The 20,000-nt window shown below is 42.4% G+C and overlaps 1 protein-coding gene across 4 annotated transcripts in view; it reads right to left on the bottom strand.

Annotated features, from left to right (window-relative positions):
* The window catches only part of hdac7a (histone deacetylase 7a), a 47,860-nt gene that overhangs the window by 23,569 nt on the left and 4,291 nt on the right, over nt 1-20,000 (bottom strand). The window contains exons 1-4 of one of the 4 annotated variants that reach the window (XM_042090545.1): nt 10,752-11,192; nt 10,196-10,266; nt 980-1,152; nt 1-33 (exon numbers count right to left, since the gene is read on the bottom strand). The exon at nt 1-33 is cut by the window's left edge and continues 67 nt beyond it. In XM_042090545.1, coding sequence (XP_041946479.1) covers nt 1-33; nt 980-1,099 — 153 coding nt within the window. In that variant the 5' untranslated portion in view covers nt 1,100-1,152; nt 10,196-10,266; nt 10,752-11,192. Of the gene's footprint in view, nt 34-979; nt 1,153-4,066; nt 4,240-10,195; nt 10,267-10,751; nt 11,193-18,734; nt 18,845-20,000 lie in introns of those variants that run through there. The other 3 variants (XM_042090546.1, XM_042090544.1, XM_042090543.1) reach the window with 3 other exon arrangements.

Genomic DNA, 20,000 nt, shown 5'->3' with positions numbered 1-20,000 from the left:
GCGCTCCCTCTCGCTCCAGCGCTGTCTGCTGAACTGAAACACAAGTACAGTAGTCTCAACTGAAACTCAACTTTCACAGTGGCCTGAAAACAGAGCTGCTGCTTGACCAGGTTGCTTGATCACACTTGTGCACTGTCCAGCAGCACTGTCTGTCTGCGTTGTGTTTCGGTGTTGCACACACTACATGCATAGCTTCCATTATGATGCAAGATACTAGTTGAGCACCAGACGCAATAGGTATGCACGGCTGGATTTCAGTAGCTCGTCTGCATGGCCAACAGAGAAACGGTGCCTGTCTGTTCTGGGGTGTCTGTGGTTTGTGTCTGTGACAGCAGACAGAAGCGAGACCGTACAGGACGTTGCGTAACTGATTAGCAGTTCTGATTCAGCCTTGTATCAGTATTGTTATCTGTATGTATATTAGTGTTGCTACTGATTAGTCCCATTAGTAATTCAATGTGTTAGAATAGAAGTCAAGTCAAGTCATTTATTTATTTATATAGCACATTTAAAAACAACAGGGGTTGAGCCAAAGTGCTGAACAAAGAAAAGGTTAGCTAATAAGTCATAACAATAAGACCATACATCTACACAAAGGCCATACATCTACACAAACTAAGTGTGATTATTCGTAGCAAGACAGCATTAGTAGCAGCAACAAGAAAATAGATAAGATAAATGAAAATAAATAAGAAAATTAAAACAAGACCAAAAACATCATACTGTATTAAAAGCAAGTGAGAAAAAATATGTCTTGAGATTGGATTTGAAGGAGGTAATTGTAGGGGAGGATTTGATATGTGGAGGAAGGGTATTCCAGAACTTTAGAACTGCAGTTTGAAATGTGCCGCGGGTGAATGGCAATCACAAACATGCATTGCGCTTTTTTTGTTTGTATGTGAGTGACTGGTGATTGTTATCTGCCTGTCTGTGTTGTGGCGGTGAGGCAAGGGGCAGGTCTGCCGGTGGCCAGGGTTACCTGCAGGTGCTGCTGAGCTGCGTACTGGTTGCAGGGCGGGCTGCTGAAGGGGCTGTAGATGAGGGGCGACAGCATGGCCGCCTCGCCGCCCGAGCGACGCTGAGTCACGCGCAGATCCATGGCAGCCAAAACCTGAGGTCCGAACACACGGCTGCTTCCTACTTCAACATCCGCTAGAGAGCGAAAGCCACAGATAGAGAGAGGCATAGAGAGATATGATATGTAGATAGAGAGAGATAAAGACAAGGATGTGTTGATGAACAGACAGAGAGTGAAACAGAAAGAGAAAGAAAGAGAGAGTAAGAAACAAGTCAGTTGTTGCAATTATTCCAAAGACATCCTTTTTTCAGGAAGGGCTCCTCTCCGATTCACCTTACTTGCGTCAGCTACCTGACCTACCTGAGTTTCAGTGTGACTGAGAGCGAGCGTCATTCGCCACACCGTCTGAAACCCCAGTAATAAAATCTCAACCCTGCTATACGGGCCACCCCCCCCCACCCCCCACCCCCCACCACACAGCCCACTGACACCGATCCTTTCCTTTAAGATGTCCCGCGCAGTTTCTCTTGAGGGTATCAGCTATCTGGGGTGAGGTATCAGTTGTGTTCTGTGCTGTTGTGCGGTGTAGTGTGTTGTGTTGATAGTGTGTGGTGTGGCTGAGCGCTGCCTGGGAATGGCAACTCTTTCAGCCATGCATCATGGTGACACCCCACAGTACTGGCTTACATAAGGAGAGAGAAAGAGTGAGAGAGAGAGACAGACAGACAGAGAAAGAGAGACAGAGAGAGAGAGAGCACCTGATGAACTAACAATGGGTGTGTTTTTTTAGATTTTGTGAAAGCTTAACTGTGCTTAGTGCTTCAATGCTAATGAAAGTGGCAGATAGCATTGCAAACATTCAATAGGAATGAGTGAAAGTGGCCCTCTATGTCTTACAGCTATGCTAAGTGTGATACAGACCGACCAGAGAATCACAATCTCAAAATGGACTACCGAGGCATGATGATAATATTGACAATAAGTAAAGGCTATCCAAATGTGTGTGTGGAGGGGGCTGTTAATGTGTGTGTGTGTGTGTGTGTGTGTGTGTGTGTGTGTGTGTGTGTGTGTGTGTGTGTTTGTGTGTGTGTGAGTGTCTGTGTGTGTCCATTGTATGTTTTCTTCACAGAGAGAGAGAAAGAGAGAGAGAGAGAGAGTGTGAATGTGTATGTGTGCGGGTGCGTGAGTGTGAGTGTGAGTGTGTGAGGGTGTATGTGTGTGTGTGTGTGTGTGTGTGTGTGTGTGTGTGTGTGTGAGTGTGTGAGTGTCTGTGTGTGTCCATTGTATGTTTTCTTCACATCAACATTCTCCACATCCTCCAGCATAAAGACCATTTGGCTCTCATCCAAAAAGCTCTCAGGAAAACAAGCATAAGACTACAGAGAGGAAAAGAGGGGAACGGGGTGCCACAGAGGACCGAAAAAATGGGAAGAATGTGAGAATAAAAAGAGAAGGGAAGTGGGGAAGAAAGGAGCGGATAAGAACAGTGTTTGCAGAATTGGGGTCAGATGTATGAATCTTTCACTTTCATAGGTTTTTTCACATGAACCAGGCTAAATTTAGAACTTACACACATTCTTTCGTTCTTCTACTCTTTCTTTCTTTCTATTTCATACACATTCCCTAGCACACACATTCACACACACTCACACACACACACACACATTTTGGTTAAATACCATCTTGCTTGAAATTACTCAGTGGGAAAAGGCTTTCACAATCTCAAGAGCCACCAGCAAAATGTCAGTGATAGCACACATTAGGGCTGAAAGATTAATACATTTTCAATTGAAATTGCAGTTAGATCTAATGTAATTAACAGATTGCGAAGGCCAGACTTATTTGTGCTGCTCACGACTCTGATTGTTTGGGAGTATTTTGCTACTTCCTGAGGCAACACTATGAACATGTACCAGCATTTTGCCCCATAGCCCCATAGGCTGCAGTCTCATGAATGGACAGCAAAAAAAGACAAGCAGAAATAGTATTGGTCTTGCCAAAAGAAGTCATATTTCAGAGTAATTCTTAAATGTATTATATAGAGAATACTGAACAGGAGCTTGACTTGAAATCGCAATTGCGATAACTGTCAGAAATACTGCAATTAGATATATTTCCCTAATCGTTCAGCTCGAGCACAAATCATAAATGACGACCTTCTGTCCTTCTTCCCCATGGACAAAGTGTCTTTGAAAGCACTGCTTTACTCCTTAAGGCACTGACAAAGAAAATAGTTGATGCATTTTTTTTTGTTGCTGTTGCTGTTTTCTGGCTTATAACACCACACCCTCTACAAACCTTGGCATTCCACATGTTGTGTTGGCTTGGTGTGAGGACCAATCACAATAAATAATAGACATCCATTCAATGGCTTCTAGTGAACCCTGTAATCTGGATTTGTAGGGGTAGACAGGGTCGGTGTGTATCTGGAGTTGGGCAGCGGCGCGGTAATGAAGTCTGGTCCCCAGTGCAAGGGTGAAATGGGATCTGTTGTACAATAGCAAGCGAGCCCGGTGAAAAATGCTTTGGCAAAAAGACTTGCAGTCGCCTTAGGAGGAAATGTACCATCAGAATGCCAACAGAGTGTAAAATGATTCATGTCCCACAGGACTAGTAAGCCCCTTCTTACAGTAAGCCCAGCCTGCTGACTGGAAACAAGAGCAAAACAAAAAGAAAAAGCTCTCCATTCTCCTGCCATTCACAAAAACCACACAGTGGAAGGTGTTCCGTGTGAGAGCGTGGGGATAAATGTGAGTTATACATTAGGCCTCTCTCCCTTCATCTCCCCCCCCACCCCCACAACCCCTCCTCTCTCTCTCTCTCTCTCTCTCTCTCTCTCTCTCTCTCTCTCTCTCTCTCTCTCGATCAAAGGACGTCTGGTCCACTGTATGTCGTGTATGTATCTCACACAGCTCAGTTCTCTTAAGTCGATAGGCACAGTTCAAACAAACTTGCAAAAGTATGAGGGACATTTATGGACCTAATGTCACAACACATGTCTTGACCTTATAAAGGGGTGTACCACATCTCCTCTGTCGCAAAACATACCTGGCCAGGGCCTCTGCACCGGTGTCAGTTGGAGCCATCTCAGAGCCCCATGGCATTGCTCTGGGCAGGAACAGCACAAACCTGTTAGTTTATGATACAGCACATGGAGTGTGGCAAGTAGCCAGAATTGACTTACCACTACCAGTCCCATTTTGATTTTGCATGCTTCTTCAGCAACTCAAATTGACGTGGCTCCCAGGGGGCCACTGGGTGTCGTAAAATATCGATGCAAGTCACACACACACACATACACACACACACACACACACAAAAGCAGGCTGATGCAGCCCTGGATGTCTAGTGTACGGCTGACTCAGTGGCCAAGTAAATGTCACATGACTCACAAGGCTGAGGGAAGTGCGTTGTGTGGAGCGAGCGAGCCGCAGGGCTCTCTGTCCTCCCTCTCCAGCGAGGACACACAGCACAGACCACCAAACCAAACAACTCACTCGACAGCTTTGCTGACAGTCGTGTCAGTCGGGCCCTCACCCTGTCACTCACTCGGTTAGTCAACAAGAGTGTACTGGGTGTTTCCACTCAATGCAACCATACCCTTAGCAGAGTGTCATTGCGACCTGCACAGGCTTGAGGTCAGCAGCATGGCTCACAGGACTGCACTGCAGTGTGTCATCAGGCCTGGTCTAGCACTCTGTGTGGCTACACGTCTGCACAAGACCCAAACCTCTCGCTGAGACAGACAGGACATGACAGTAAGATTACTGTTGGAACCTGCGACAATACTAATAATCCAGTGTGGTTTTATCATTGAGGATCTACTTTTGGCACTTCTAATACTGCATCAGAGCAGCTTAAAGTCACCTGTTTTCACTAAGTTTCATGTGACAAAATCAAGCTGCACCATCTGTGCAGAGCACCACCGTATGTTTGGTCAAGAAGCGTGATACACCACTCTTGTCGAGTGTCTCATGTGGCTGTCTCTCTCCCCATCATTCTGTCGGCCTGATTTAGATTTAGGCTTCTAATCAGCATTGCATGTTTAGGACTCTGCTGCTCTGCTACCACTGGCTGTGGCTGTTTTTCTTTCTCTCCTCCCCATTGTTATCCGGTGTAGGCTATGTGACCACAGCACAGCAGTCACCTCGCAGTGCTACCACCAAAACTAAAAATGGGGCAGATTGCCATGGTAACCTCACAAGGAAGTGCTCTATTAAAACACATGCAGGCATACGAGAAAGAAAAAAAAACAGCCACTTCCTGTTGCTAAAGTTAGTCTGTGTTTGTCTCGTTGAGGCTGATTTATGCAAGTATGTTCTGCTATTTTCATCTCCGCAGTTCCCTGACCTATTTCTGTACAAAAAACTTGCAGAAGTGCCTCCTGTTTATAACTGTAGCACTATTGTGCCACAAGTCAGTTGTTTTAGCAGAGTCAAACTAACCAGGAAGAGTCAGACTGTTGTGGTCTCAAACTAAAATAAATTATATGAGCGGTTATTTTTATAAGATTAAGCATAACATGGACCTCAGCGAGACTAAAAACTTTGCAGTGAAGTCTCCCAGGAGTGGAACATGCCATATCACAGGGCTCTCATCCAAAATCCAAGCATGCTATTACCAGGCACATATTTTCTCATAATTAAAATGGCCAGTGTCATTTGTGTCGAAACCGGCTATTAGGTTTACGGCGTGATTATTCTCAATGAAAAAAACAATGTCCCTGCCCAGATACCACATAGCAAAGCCAGCTCTATTTGCCCTTACTGAACATTTTTGGAATGTTACTTCCTTGTCTGTATTTAAGTGCAACTAAATCATTGAAAGAGAATATGGTAAATGATGTCCCCTTATCTAACATCAGTTAATGAATTAATTCATACGGAAATAAAAAAACATTCACAATGCCAACTATGAGAGTGCCTGGTCTAGCACTCTGCGTGGCTACACGTCTCCGCAAGACCCAAACCTCTCGCGAGACAGACAGGACATGACAGTAAGATTACTGTCATGTTTACAGATTGTTTATGCTGATAATTCATTACAATGGCATGTCCACATAGTCTATTAAATACTATGTTTTACTGTATTAATTAATGTGTTATTATTTATTTATTTATTTATGTATTTATTTATATTTATATTATTATTATTATTATTATTATTGGTTGGCTTATAACACATTACTATTAATGTGATGTAGCTACTGCTTTGTCATTACAGTCTGCCTTACCTCAATGTGATAGAAACACAGATGACCTTAAAGGAAAATTCTTGTAATATAAGTTTTATAATAGTAATATAGTAATAAAGTAATATAAGTTTTATAATAGTAATATAGTAATAAAGTAATATAACTTATTCTTCTTGAGTAAAAACTTAAATATGCATTTACAACTGAATAGCATAAGCCTTTGGGGGAAACTTTGCTACAGTATGTAAGCAAATTACTTTTTTAAGCTATTTACTTGGCTCAGAAATTCATTAAACATCTATGCTACTATGGTGAGGATCTCTGCACACAAACTGAAGTATTTCTTACCTTTGTTATTAAAAGCAAAAGTGTATCAATATTACTTTCTCCACACAAGATGGCTGTGACCAGAAGAAGAGCAGACTAATGCATTGACTGCACACACTATCATTTACTTTCTTTAAGATTACAAAGGTAAACATACTTCAGTTTGTCTGTAGAGACCCTATCCATGGTAGTATAGATGGTTAATAGGAATGAAACAATGCACCGTGAATCGGCTAAAAATGTGTGAACATTACAACCGGTTCAGATAAAAAATGTATCTTGATGCAATTTTTAAACAGAATAGGGCATAATCTGCTTTTCAGTTGTTCAATGTCAGATTGGTCAACACCTTATTCTTTTCGGATTTTTTTTCAGTCATAATTTGTCTGCAGCTTGTTTTGTCAATGGTGAGAAAATTGGAACGAGCATAAAATCGCCTAGTTAATGTTTAGCTTAGTTTTTTAAATAGAGAAGTTGCCCCCAAAAAGGCCATGCCATACGCAATTCATTTGAAAATGCATAGTCTGGTTTTACTAAGAACTGCAACGATTAATGTCACTTTGGTTCCAAACAAAAATGTACCCTCATCAACAGACCATAAGTTTGAGTTTCCTATTAAGAAGAGATCTAAGCCAGGCATTTAGAAGGAGTGCTGAGAGAACCCCAGCAGCACAAAAGAGGACAGAAGAGAGGACGATATCCATGTACCGGTATACATTCACACACTCAAACACACCTGTCCACGACCCTACTGCAGAGTCAGCACACTCCCGACTGAACCCAATCTCACACAGCCCTTGCAGAGGGCCTTACCTGGGCAACTTGGCTTTACAGGGTCACGCTCAGCCCAGGCCAGCCCAGGCCAGCCCAACCCAGCCCAGCACACATGAGTCAACAGGATACACTCACCAGCTTCACTGACTCCTCGCTCTCCCTACTCAGGTTTGTCTGCAACCCCTTCCACACACACACACAAACACGCACACGCACACACACACACACACACACACACTCCCACAGACACACACACAGACACATGCTCCCTCTTCTCTCTGCACCCCCCCCCCCCCCCCCCCCCCCCCCCCGTGCAGCAGGAGTCCACAGCTGTCAGGGACATTCAGTCCCTCTGCTTCCGAACAGCTGGAGAAACCATCCCTTTTCTTACAGCATCTGTGTGTGTGTGTGTGTTGCCAGTGCATCATATTTATAGCGAAAGCCATTTGTGCACATGTGTTTGAATGTGCCTATGTCCAAAGTGTTTGTGTGGTGTGTGGAGTGTACGTGTGTGTGTCAGGAAGAGGTTAAATTAATGTGTGGGGACATATATTTATAGTATCCTGCTTTCTGTTCACACAACTGTGTCATTTTATTTTGTTTGTGCGGCATGTATGAGCATGTGTGACTACACTGTATGTTTGTGTAGTCTATTAATAGTGAGGGCCAGTTGTTGAACATTTGTGTCTTAATGTGTGCATGGCGTGTGTGTGTGCGTGTGTGTGTGTGTGTGTGTGTGTGTGTGTGTGTGTGCACGCATGCAAGACTTGTATGAATATAAATCAGTACTTATAAATAATATTCCTAATGTTTGAAACCTGTTGTTGTGCTTTTGCCCCTTGGTCCACGCAACACATGTCTCAACACAGGTCAGATGTGTATTTTTAGAGTGAGAATCTGTTGTTGCACACTTGTGTCTTGATGTTGTTTAAATGCTGTAAAAGACCTGAGCCTGGATATACAGTGTCACTGCAGAAAGAGTGTGGGTGCATGTGTTAGTTTACTTAAACTAACGTTAGTGTTGGCAAGTCACCCTATGGTGTGTGTGTGTATGAATTTATGTTTGTGCATGTGTGTATTTTTATGTGTGAGCGTGTGTGCATGTGTGTGTGTGTGTGTGTGTATGTGTGTGTGTGTCTGTGTCTATGTGTGTGAGTGTGTGCGCACAAACATTTATTTGCAAAGCACCTGCATGACCCTTGCTTTCATCATGAATTCCTGTACACTGAGGAGGAACCGTACCGTACACTGAGGAGGTTAATAAAACGTTGACAAACACTATGTACTTCACCCGAGGTGGAACATTTCATTCATGTCTGCAGTCTTCCATAACGAGTCAGACAACAACCGAGGTGACATTCATGGTTTAAAAGCCACCGCTACATGTTCCATTCTGTCTGCCTCTATGGGGCGGACTCTGTTCCAGTATCACTCTCAAGTAGGGTTATCGCATATTGTGATCATTCTTCATTATCATAAGAATTGTTAATTTTGTGATATTGATGATATAGTTGCATAATGACTTTTTTGCATAGCTTTGTACATATACAAAATGGTGCCCATGTGCCTTTACAGACCTGTGAGTACAATCTGTTTTTTTCCTCATTGAATGCAACTATTAAGATGTATGACAATATGAGGTGTTAACTCTGTATAACTATATAAACGTTACTTTATTTAATTTTACCATATTGTATCATATTGTATAGCGACATTTCTCCTCAGCATATTGAGATTGATTTTCTTGCCATATCCCCTAGCCCTGTGCGCATGCATTTTTCTTGCTCTTTATTAGAGGTCTAAATCACGGATCAGTTTCTTCTTTTATCATAACTGGTTTGTATACGCAACACACAAACAACACAGCACATACGAGCACAACTCAATACAGAGTGGCCTATATAACATTACACCCTGTAACAGCATTAGCGACATATGACTCTAAAACTGCAGTCCTGATATCAGCTTCTGATGGCATAAAATCTGAGAAAATCTGACAGCAACGCAGATAGTCACTCAAGTACATAAACAAGCACTTGAGCATACCCATTGCAAGGCACTATGGGCAATTATGAAGAATGAAATGTGAGAAGGGCGCTCTAAACTCCAATGGCCTGCTATGAGCTGATACAAATGCCTTTTGAAGCCTGACCATCCGAACAAAGGTGACTGTAGAGACCAATAGGAGATCAGACTACATCGCCAGACTCCCTACCTTCATATGTGAAACCCTAGCCTCCTTAACTTCCATGACCTCATCCAATACTCCCATACACAGAGAGGGGAAGAAAAAGAGGAAGAAGAAGAAGAAGAAGAAGAAGAAGGTCACATACAGAAGTAAAACACATATCAAAGTCAACTGGTTGGGGTATTTTTGACCAACTCTGAGGAATCAGTGTTTAATGCATCAGCCCTTCCTGTTCCCAGAATGATCCCTTTAGTTTTATCACCTATCACCTTGAACATGTTATCAGTCTTTTACCTTGTCCAGAATCCCAATTTATTGTAAATGCATTAATAATGCTCCTTCTTGGTTGGTTTCACTTGCATTTGGCTACAGCTAACACACACACATATTATCTGCATTGGACCGTCTAAGTTTTCCCATTTAAAAGGTGTAATAGTGTCATGACTCATGCCAAACAACTAAATCTTCAACGCTTCAGGCAAATTGATGGAAACTTAGCGTCATCAAAACTTATGAGTAAGTGGACCGTGTGTCCTGATGTCCGGTTACTTTGTTTTCAAAGATTCTATTTTAGTCGTGTAGCCTATTAGTTAGAATTTGTAAACAGTGATGGGTGTGTGGCGGCAAACCTAACTAATTGTCCTTATATTGCCTAATAATAGTCTGTAGTTCTCCTATAAAGAAATTCACTTACTCGTCTTAGGCTACTGCATTTCCGTGTGCATCAGTCTTCACTTCACTATGGGGTAGCATTCCTGATGTCATCTACAGATGTATTAGAGAAAATGAGCGATTATGTGCGCGACGACTGCCTTGTAACTATGTTATCTCGTCAAACCGAAACCATTCGAACTTGAATTCTGTGAGGGCTACGGCCCGGCAGTGCTGCTCTACAACTTCATACCAGTGTGAGGTAGTCCACTAGTCTGTTTATGTCGACAGTGACTATGTGTTCTGCTCTGAACTAGCCTATAGCCTAACGTAGGTTAAATAAGTCCTCTGATGTAGCGATACCCTACATAACATGAAGCAACTATGTTATGAAACGTTTGGTTTTCATTTGGTTTTAATGCTGTTCTATAGCCTACACTATATGGCTATCAAGTCTTAAAACATCAAGAACTCACATGCCCCAATCAAGTTTTGCATAGAAACTCCATCGATGTCATCAGAACTAGTTTAGGTTTCAAGGTTTCAATAAAATCGTTTTTACATTTTAAATGTTGAAAATAGAAGTCATATCGACGTACGTGAGAAGGCGACCGGAACAGATCCAATTTTAGTTTGATGTCCAGAGGTCTGTGCGCCAGAGTTCTTCAGAAGACACTCCTACGATGAATAATCACAGCGTACTGGAAGCCTACTCGCAATAGACCTTGGTCTGCGTTTGGCGCTCTATGATGCTGATCCACATGATGGGGAGACGAACTTGTCCATCTGTCCATTTGCGGAAGGTGACGAAAAGATAGACATCATTCAAATGCAGCGCTGCGTCGGACACGGCCTCAAACGACGAAGTCTCTCTATCTCGCTCGCTCGCTCGCCCTCTCTCGCTCTATCGGTCAGCCCTTTCCCCGAGAGTTCCTTTCGGAGTGCTCTGGCATGTTTTTTTTACTTTGTGAAATTTCATCCCCAAAACCAAGTAGAGAAGTAATCTAGCTCCACCTGCTGTAGCCTAGGCTACTCAAAGAACTGGACTTTTTCGACAGTGAGCATGTGCTCCTGCTCTCCTAGTTTCAAACGCTCGTTTTAAAGAGATAGTTAGGCTACATTTATCTTTCTTTCACATTTGCTTTTTTAAAAATATTTGAAGAACATAACACAATTTTGAGGTAGTGAGTAGTATTGTGGTAGGGTGACAGTATGTTCATAGAATTGTCAGCAGTTTGTGTTAGCACACATACCGGTACACACACACACACACATGTGGTTTACCCTGGGAATTACACAAGTCTGTGTCTGAATCATGTCCGGTGGAGGCTGAAAATAGAGATGGTTAACGATGCCTCTCACAAACATGGTTTCTAATGTTCATACAGAATCAAAACATGCACTCAAACTGAAACCTATTTGTGCATATGCAGTTGTGGTATAGTTGAATTCTCGAATGAGAACCCTTTTTATTAGCTATCTGTAATTTTGCAGACAAGGTTTGACATGTACTACAAATACAGAGAGAGAGAGATTCAACACAATTAAATATATTGGCAGACGTCAAAGAAGTGAAAGTGAGACAGAAAAGTGTCAGAAAAATGAATTTGGAACAGAAGGATATATAGTATCTGTGGATATTAGAAAGCGAAACAAAATAAAAGAATGGGCCAAAATGGCAAAAAATCACACTTGATTGACACTTTTGAAAGGAGATCAGAGGAGACATTGCACTCTGATCGACAGATGAGGAAAATGATACAGTACATGGTTTGGTGGACAAGTCGGCCCCTCTCTTTTCTTGATCTTTCTTGCAGACCAAAACAAAGCACTACTTGGGAGTTTATCAATAGTGACTGATTTATCCTACTAGATTGTTTGTTGCACTTTTGTGCTAGTTCCATCCTTCACTCTTGCCCTTGTGCTGACAGGGCACCAAACAAACAGGTCACATGAAGAGAAAGCAGCCATCCTGATTGGATTTCTCAGGTCATTATACAATTTTGCCTTGGCAATGGCTCATTCAAGATAAACAGTGTAACAACTGCCGCCAGTGGGGTTTTTTTTCTTTGGCCTTCCTCATGGATCTGGTGACTTTAAGTTTTTGGTCCAAAGTGAAGAAGAGGACAACTTTTTCTTTCTTTTTGTGAGATAATCCCTCTTTCAGTGGTATTTGGGTGTTTGGCCTCTTTGTCTGTGATGTGAGGTCAGGGAGTGGGAATGAGAGAGTGAGGGAGTGGTTTTATAGAGAAATGCTAGAGGTGGTTGAGGGAAAGACGAACTGAGGAAGACTGGGTATGAATATGAGCTATATTTCTTTAAAACAAATCAATATAGAAATATGTATCTGGATGGGTTTATGTACTGATGTCTGATAATCCATGTCATAATTGGTTTTCCACTTTTCACACAGAAATGTTGAAGACCTCCATACGTTTTTAATAAGGCCCAGAATGACAACATTCAATGTGGTGTTCATTTGTTTCACATTTTATTTAACACTTCCGAAAAGTTTAGAATGCAATGACCTGAGAACAGCACAAAGGCTTGAGAAGCAAGCAATGACTATGAGACGCTCACTGCGTAAAGTTCCTCTCTTCGATTTTCAGAAAAGGGTGGAGAACCATGGGTTGCATTCCTCCAAAAATGCACACAAGAGAGAGAGAGAGAGAGTTAAAGGAAAAAAAGACATTCACACAGGCAGATGGTGTGTGCACATATAGCACATAGATTAACACTTGCACATGTATGCACACACACTCAATCATATCCTGCACACACACACACATAAACACACACATGCACACACACACACACACACGCGCACACACTGACTTAGTGTGAAACTGAACTGAATTTGTATTAGAACGATCAAAACCACCTTGGAGCTTGGACAATGCCGCACATTCCTATTTCACCATCCCGAGGACTTGCAGCCAAGCCCTGGACTATGAATGTGTGGACCACAAAGTAACAAAATGTATAGTATCACATTGGTTGGATATAGTAACAACTAAAAGCTGGTTTCAAGCAGATAGAACAGGGTAATAATAATGCTTAATATATTGAGTTGAACAGACATAAATCTATCTTATGTTGTTAGCAAGTAGCGGCCAGTTTAGCCTGTATGATTTACTCTGAATGTGTTTTTGGTCATAGAGGATTAGAGATGTTAAAAAAAAGCGGTCTTTGGAAAGAAGTATGATGTCTGTTTTTTGTGTTTAACCACCCACAAACCTGGGGACCTGTTTGCATAAAACTGTTTTTTTTTCCATCCAGAATGACTTAACAGTGTAACGACAGACTCTCAATGTGCTAGGCAGTAATGAGCAATAGCGTACGTTGGCCAGATCTGTGTGTAGGTGTTTGGCATGGAACACTTGAAAGGATGGAGCAGACGACAAGACATGGCTTTCTACTTTGGATTATGAAAACCCAACTGTGTTGTAGACTTCGAAAAAATGAAACTGTTGTGCATGAAACATCAAACTTATATGAATGTTGGTCTCTCTCTTTAAGCTATAAATACACATGAAGTTCAGATGCGTTCATAAAAACACTTGGTTGTTTACATCAAGTGGAGAATCTCAGTAAGTGTGGGAGGTGGAAAGTGGTGAGACGGGTTTTATAACAGGGTCTCCATCCTCTGGGGATTCCCCCAAGTGGTCGTGTTAGTCATATAGTCTCATTTTCTCGGTCATTTATTGTTTTTTGGCACTCACTCAGGGGATCCCAGGAGACTATTTTTACCCGTTCATGCGGTCAGCCCGTTATGGCATAAAGGGCCTATACATTTAGTACGGTACAGGCTGCTGCAGATTTGTGTTATTTGAAAAAGACTAGCTGGCATTTTTTTCACTGAGAGCCATTTGTGGATGCAAAACGACGAGGAATATAAGCTAATCAGATAGGGTCAATCTTGGGGTCCCAGTGGAGCACTGACTCTAAAGGAGAGCTGGTCATGATGTGTTGGGGATCCGCTCTTCAGAGTCCAGCTGCTGTCGACTTCTGAAAACAGGACCTATTGTAGTTGTCTTGTGAGAGTGTAACTCTTTTTGCAGTGACACTCTTTGCCCACTGGGGGGATTCATTATGTGTGCAAAAGAATAATTTAGTCTACTAAGTCCCTGCTCTGAGTGCCTAACTGTGTCCCTAAATCAATCCCTATTTGGTCATGAATTAAATAAAACTTAACCTGCCTGGTAATAGTTTGTTATAGCTGAAAGGACAGATGGTGGCAGTTGCAACTGCACTACTTAAAAGTATTTTGATTTTGGAAATTGGGGAATTAGAGGTTCACCATTGGAATAAGGTTTCATCACTGTATTCAAAAACTCTAATGGCAGGTCTGAGAGGCACCTGCTCACTGTTGATAATTGAAAGTGAACAAACAAAGGTGTCAAATTTAAATTTAAAGGTTTTCATAATCACAGGGTTTTTTTTACCCTCAAACAATGGGCTTGGTTAACAAAGACAGTTACAGTACATCCTGTGCTGTGCCTCTTCACTTGCAGTATTTAAACGTCTCTAAAAATGTAACTCTTTCTTCCTCCACAAGACTGAACATTTTAGATTAGAGGCAAGCAGGTGAGCTGTCTTCATTCTCTCCATTCATGTTACATCACAAACAGCACTTGCGGGCTTCGCCATGGCAATAGTTTCTCTAGTGGAAAGAATGAGATGATGTCATAGAGAACAGAAAATGTAGAATGTGTCCAGTGTTCCGCTCTGGTAGTTCTTTACTCTGTCAAATCTGTTGCTTATGTCCTTGAAGTAGCCTATGGCAACACTTAATGTGGACGTAAGTGGCAAAAAAAGAACATGACCCCTGCCATAAAAAGCGCAGAGGATATACAAAATTACTTTCTCCATGCATCACAGATGTTTTGGGCCGAAAGAGGTAGTGCCACATAGTAAATCCTTATGGATGTTAGAAGTCACAGGGCAGAACTGGCATACAACTACCACAAACATTTAATTTTGTAATGTTGGTTTTATGGACAGGTTTGGATATTATGGTGTGTGTTTTCAGCAAACCCAAATTATCTATATGTTTCAATTGAGTTTGTCAAGGGAGAATCAACTAAACTCTGGATGAGACTGGATGAATTTAGTTCAGCTGCAGGAGAGAAGAGATTCGGTCAGCTGGAGTCACAGTACTCCTCTCAGGGGAAAAAAGAGAGGGAAAAAAGACAGAATGAAAATAACATGGTGGGGCTGCAGATTGACAGCTTGCCACAGCTGGAGCACTAAACCTGGTACGAGTTTCAAGCCAGGGATTTGGATTAAAGCAAACATGAACACAAGTGAGGTTTAACCCGGGGTTAAGTTGCTGTGGCCCCACCCTGGACAGAGTTCTTGTGCAGATGGACCTCTCCACTGTGGAAACTACCCGACAAAAGTATGCAAACATGATCAAATTCTGTTTGTGTTACTGTTGTGTGCCATCCTTTCGACATGCTTGACCTGTCATTACCCTCGGAGGGTACTATCAGATTTAACTCAGCTGAACAATAGCAGTATTGAGCTCTTCATCATATGACCTTTATGATTAACAACATCACAGAGAGTGCATACTGAGCTCAGTCTCCCACAAAAATGTGTTACACGTCTTGTTAAAAGTTGTGGGAATGTTGTCCTGAGCAAGTTTTCACTTTGTGAGGTGTCCTTTGCAAATGAAGCACAATGTTTTCTCTGCATGATATCACAGAACAAAGAGAGGTGAAGTCATCAGAGAGAATTATATTTGTAATTGTTATACTGTTATAATTGTGTCTATTGTATGTTCATTGTAATCCCCCTATACAAAGGGGCTTGTTGTACCACAGAAATTACATTTGTATCGACTGTATTTAGTTCAATATCACTTACAGTGCCAGCTAGAAAAAAAGATACACATGCATATACTATCACATAATGTGGACAGAACTGTTCAAAATGGAGCACTCCATAACTTATTCAGTAGTCTCCACTGTGAAATTGTGGGGAGACCAAAAACTTGCAAATAACGTACACTTGGCTGAACAGTCAGGGGGTGTGCAGACAAGCAAATAATGTGGGTCTCGGGTGAGATTTAAGGACATGCCGAAATGCATGCACACACAAGCTGTTAAGAAACATCACCCATCATTGGTTTTCAGCTAAAGAGACGGTGAGGTTCTATTTAAGCACAGTGCGAGAAGGCCAGAGCAGGATGTGAGCAGTGTGTTGGAACCTTCACCTCGGGTCAGAGGGAGGCCAAGAGAGGAACTTATCACTGTAATTAGCGTTAGCCACTCAAACACCAACGCTAAAAACAGCAGGGACAGCATCGTTATACACAGATTGGGTCAGAGCGAGATTTCAAATTACATGTTAGTCTACGATAAATCTCGCCGAGGAGAGTATTTATAGCCCACGAGGGAATGAGAGAAGAGCAGAGGCAGCGCAGAGGAAGACGACAAAGGAGCGCAAGAGCAGTGGGAGAGAAAATAGCATCTGTGAGAAAGTATGAAAGTCCAAAAAAGGCCTAAAAAAGCAAGATGGGGTTCTTTCTCTCGGCGTTCCCACCAGGCATTGTCAGTGACGGAATGGCAGTACCCACCCACCCCCCACCCCATCCACTGCAAGTCTGCACAAATGTCTTGAACATTCATGTTTTCAAATAATCTCCAGTCATTTTTGTCTTGCAACAACCTGACCACTTTTGTTGAAACTACTCTGTTTAAATAACTGTTGTAAATCTCTGTTATGCTGCTGTGGCTTCTGTCAGGAAGTCCTGGTGCATAATTGTCCACATTTCATAGTTACTCATTGCGATGTACCCCCAGTTAAAAAAAGAAGAAGAAAAAACGTTGGGAAAAGTGACTTATTACTAAAACAAAACAGTTGTTTAGGAAAAGCCCCTATTTCCGTCACATTTTGGTATGTTACCACCCCCCCCCCCCCCAACACACACACACACACACACACACACACACCTAACAAAAAAAGCTCTTGATGTAGCTCATGACTGATTCTCTCTCTCTCTCTCTCTCTCTCTCTCTTTCTCTCTCTCTCTCTCTCAGAGGTTTGGTCTGCTTGTTTGTGTTCCCTGGGCCAGACGGGCCACTCCTGCTGAGTGACTAACTTTCCGAGATCACAGGGGTGGTGGATATGTTTCTCATTTTCTAACCCCCCCCCCCCCCCCCCCCTTTTCGCTTCCTTTCACTCTCTGTGTCCAACTAGCGAGTCACACACCGGCACAAAAAGAATGAGGGCAAATTCATAACAAACTTATAAAGAACTCCTGCAGTCTTAAGAAAGTCTCATGCAACTCTCCTGAATTCTGTGTATGTTTTTTTTTCAGAGTGACAGGAAGAGAGCAGGCTTGCATCCAATCAAATGAAATGACACAGTGCAAAACCTTATTAACACAAAATCCTTAATAACACAAAAAAGTGGTTACACAATGCCCAATGTATTTTACAAACATACCAACCTCCCATCCCACCCAGTCCTCTAAGAATACATGCTAGGTTAGCCTAGCCTAGCCTCGCCTATCATCGTGCTCGTTTTTTTTTTTCTTTTTTTCATACAAAAATTGGTCACTGAGGCACACTCCATAAAACCAACATAAAAAACAAAAGTGTGAAAATGTTCAGCCCATTGCACTGAGAATGTGGGGACATGGAACAAAAAGTGAATTGGCCATCATCTACTCAAACGCGTCAAGGTAATCAAATGTGTTCATAGCTTGAGCGACGAGCAGCCAACGCAGCTGCAAAGTTCACAACCGGGCTCGTGTCATTTTTCAAGGGAAATGCACACCAAACCGTACCAACAGTATAACTGTCAAAGGCTGCAGAAAACTCCAAATGGACAAACCCATAAGAAAACTCATTTGTCACTTTTCAACATTTTGCTTCCTCTGTGACATTTATCTGAGGCAAAGCATGCTTTTATGAAGCCAGTGAGTAATAACTACCGCTCTGTCAAGAGTTCCCAAAGCTTGCAGAGGCGGGTAGATTTTGCATAATAAAAATCAAGAATGCACCGAGAGAAATCTGAGCCTGTCGATGTTAATTTTCAAGAACTAAACAAAAAATAGGTGTGTGTTAAACTTCAGAAAGCCAAAGCTTTATAGTACTCTTTGCCTCTCAAAATTATGGGTCAAATGGGGCTTGGTCAAGAAGCTGCATTGGGCTTGTCGAGTCTAGTGCCACTACGAGGCCAGCGGGAGAAACACAGAGGCGCTGCGCAGGATGTGAGTCAGTTCAAGCAGACTTTTAAAACAGAGCATGGAGGCATTAACATAGAGATTGTCGGAATCACTTCGAAGTGGAGGGAAGCAACTGCAATACTAATAAACACTTTTTTTAACACTTTGTGTTAAAAAGATCACTTCCCAATTCTGAGTTCAGCATAAGAGCCCCTAAGACGCAATCCTTGCTCTTTTACAGAACACACAACACACAGCAAACTGCAGAACGGGGCAGACCCCAAAAGCAGTCATATGTATCAAAACACCAGAGCCAAACCCAACCTTCTTAGAGGTCTTAAGGTGCAGAGCAAAGCCAAGCTGTAAAATTGACTCTGTGAAGTCAAACAACATTGTTACTGACCTGTCGTCCCTTTGATCATCCAGACTTTTAGTGCCTCAGAGTTCGATGTGAGGGGTGTCCCGAGTGTAGTCCTCGCTGAAGCTGGGTGGTTATGTCTCTTTGTGTGTGTGTGTGTGTGTGTGTGTGTGTCAAAAGTCCGGAGTGTGGAAGAAAAAAGAAGAGGATATTAAATGCACATGGACCCCTTTGAAACACCTCTGACAAAAGTATCTCCCTCACTGACTTGTTCTCATTCTGACTGTCTTTTTTCCCCTTACTCTCTCTTTCTTTCTCTCTCTCTCTCTGTCTCTCTCTCTCACCCAGTCTCTCTCTTTCTCACGGTGACTCTGTCCTATCACTGCTGAGCTACTTCTGTAACCTCGGTAGCCTGAGCCAGCAAACAGTGAACAGAGGAAAAGGAAGGGAAAAAAAGTGTGTGTGTGTGTGTGTGAGGGGGGGGGGGGGGACTGTCAGACCAATACAGAGAGAGACACAGAGAGAGAGAGAGACAGAGAGAGAGAGAGAGAGACAGAGAGAGAGACAGAGAGAGAGAGAGATTGTGTCTCAATAAAGCTCAAGGCGGGCTGAAACAATAGCAGGAAATGTAACTGTATCAGGATGCAGATTATCAAAATATAAATAACAAAACAACGTACTTATCTTTCCCACCTACAGGCGCACTCAAAATATGCAGCACAGTGTGCGAATTATAGAGGACACTGTCAGGATGCTTATGCTTACACACAAGGGAGGCTTTCTTGCCACTGTCTAATTGCATACACAAGGAGCCATATTTCACGAGGATAATTAAATTTCAGGACTCACTTTTTTTTTTCAAGAGTGTAGAAGAATGAATTGAGAGAGAGAGAGAGGGAGTGAGTGATAGACAGACACTGAGAGAGAAAGACAGAGAGAGAGAGAGAGAGGGTGGAGGAAGAAAGCAACAAGCAGAAATGCAGAGGAAAAGAGGGAGTGACGGGGTGTACGCTTTCAAGCTGATCCACAGCACTTGTTGGGAAACAGATTCAGTCTGTGGGGACCATCCGATCAACCTTTCCATTTCCTGTCAAGACTCTCCAACCCCCCTTCCTAAAAAAAAAAGCCTAGAGATGGAAGCGGTTTCCAGACCTGTCTCTGGAAAGAGAGAGCAGTAACACTCAAACCGTTTGATGATTTACACGTGATAACATAGATTGCTAGCCATTGTCAAATACAACCATCAGAAATGATTAACTCTCGGGTTGACTCTGAGAGCAACCACTGAGGTTTGTTCAACACTGTGTAAGT

This window comes from Alosa sapidissima, chromosome 4, assembly GCF_018492685.1.
Source record: "Alosa sapidissima isolate fAloSap1 chromosome 4, fAloSap1.pri, whole genome shotgun sequence".
NCBI lineage: Eukaryota > Metazoa > Chordata > Actinopteri > Clupeiformes > Clupeidae > Alosa > Alosa sapidissima.
The sequence above is the reverse complement of the archived record's forward strand: the minus strand, read 5'-3'. Positions and strand labels throughout refer to the sequence as shown.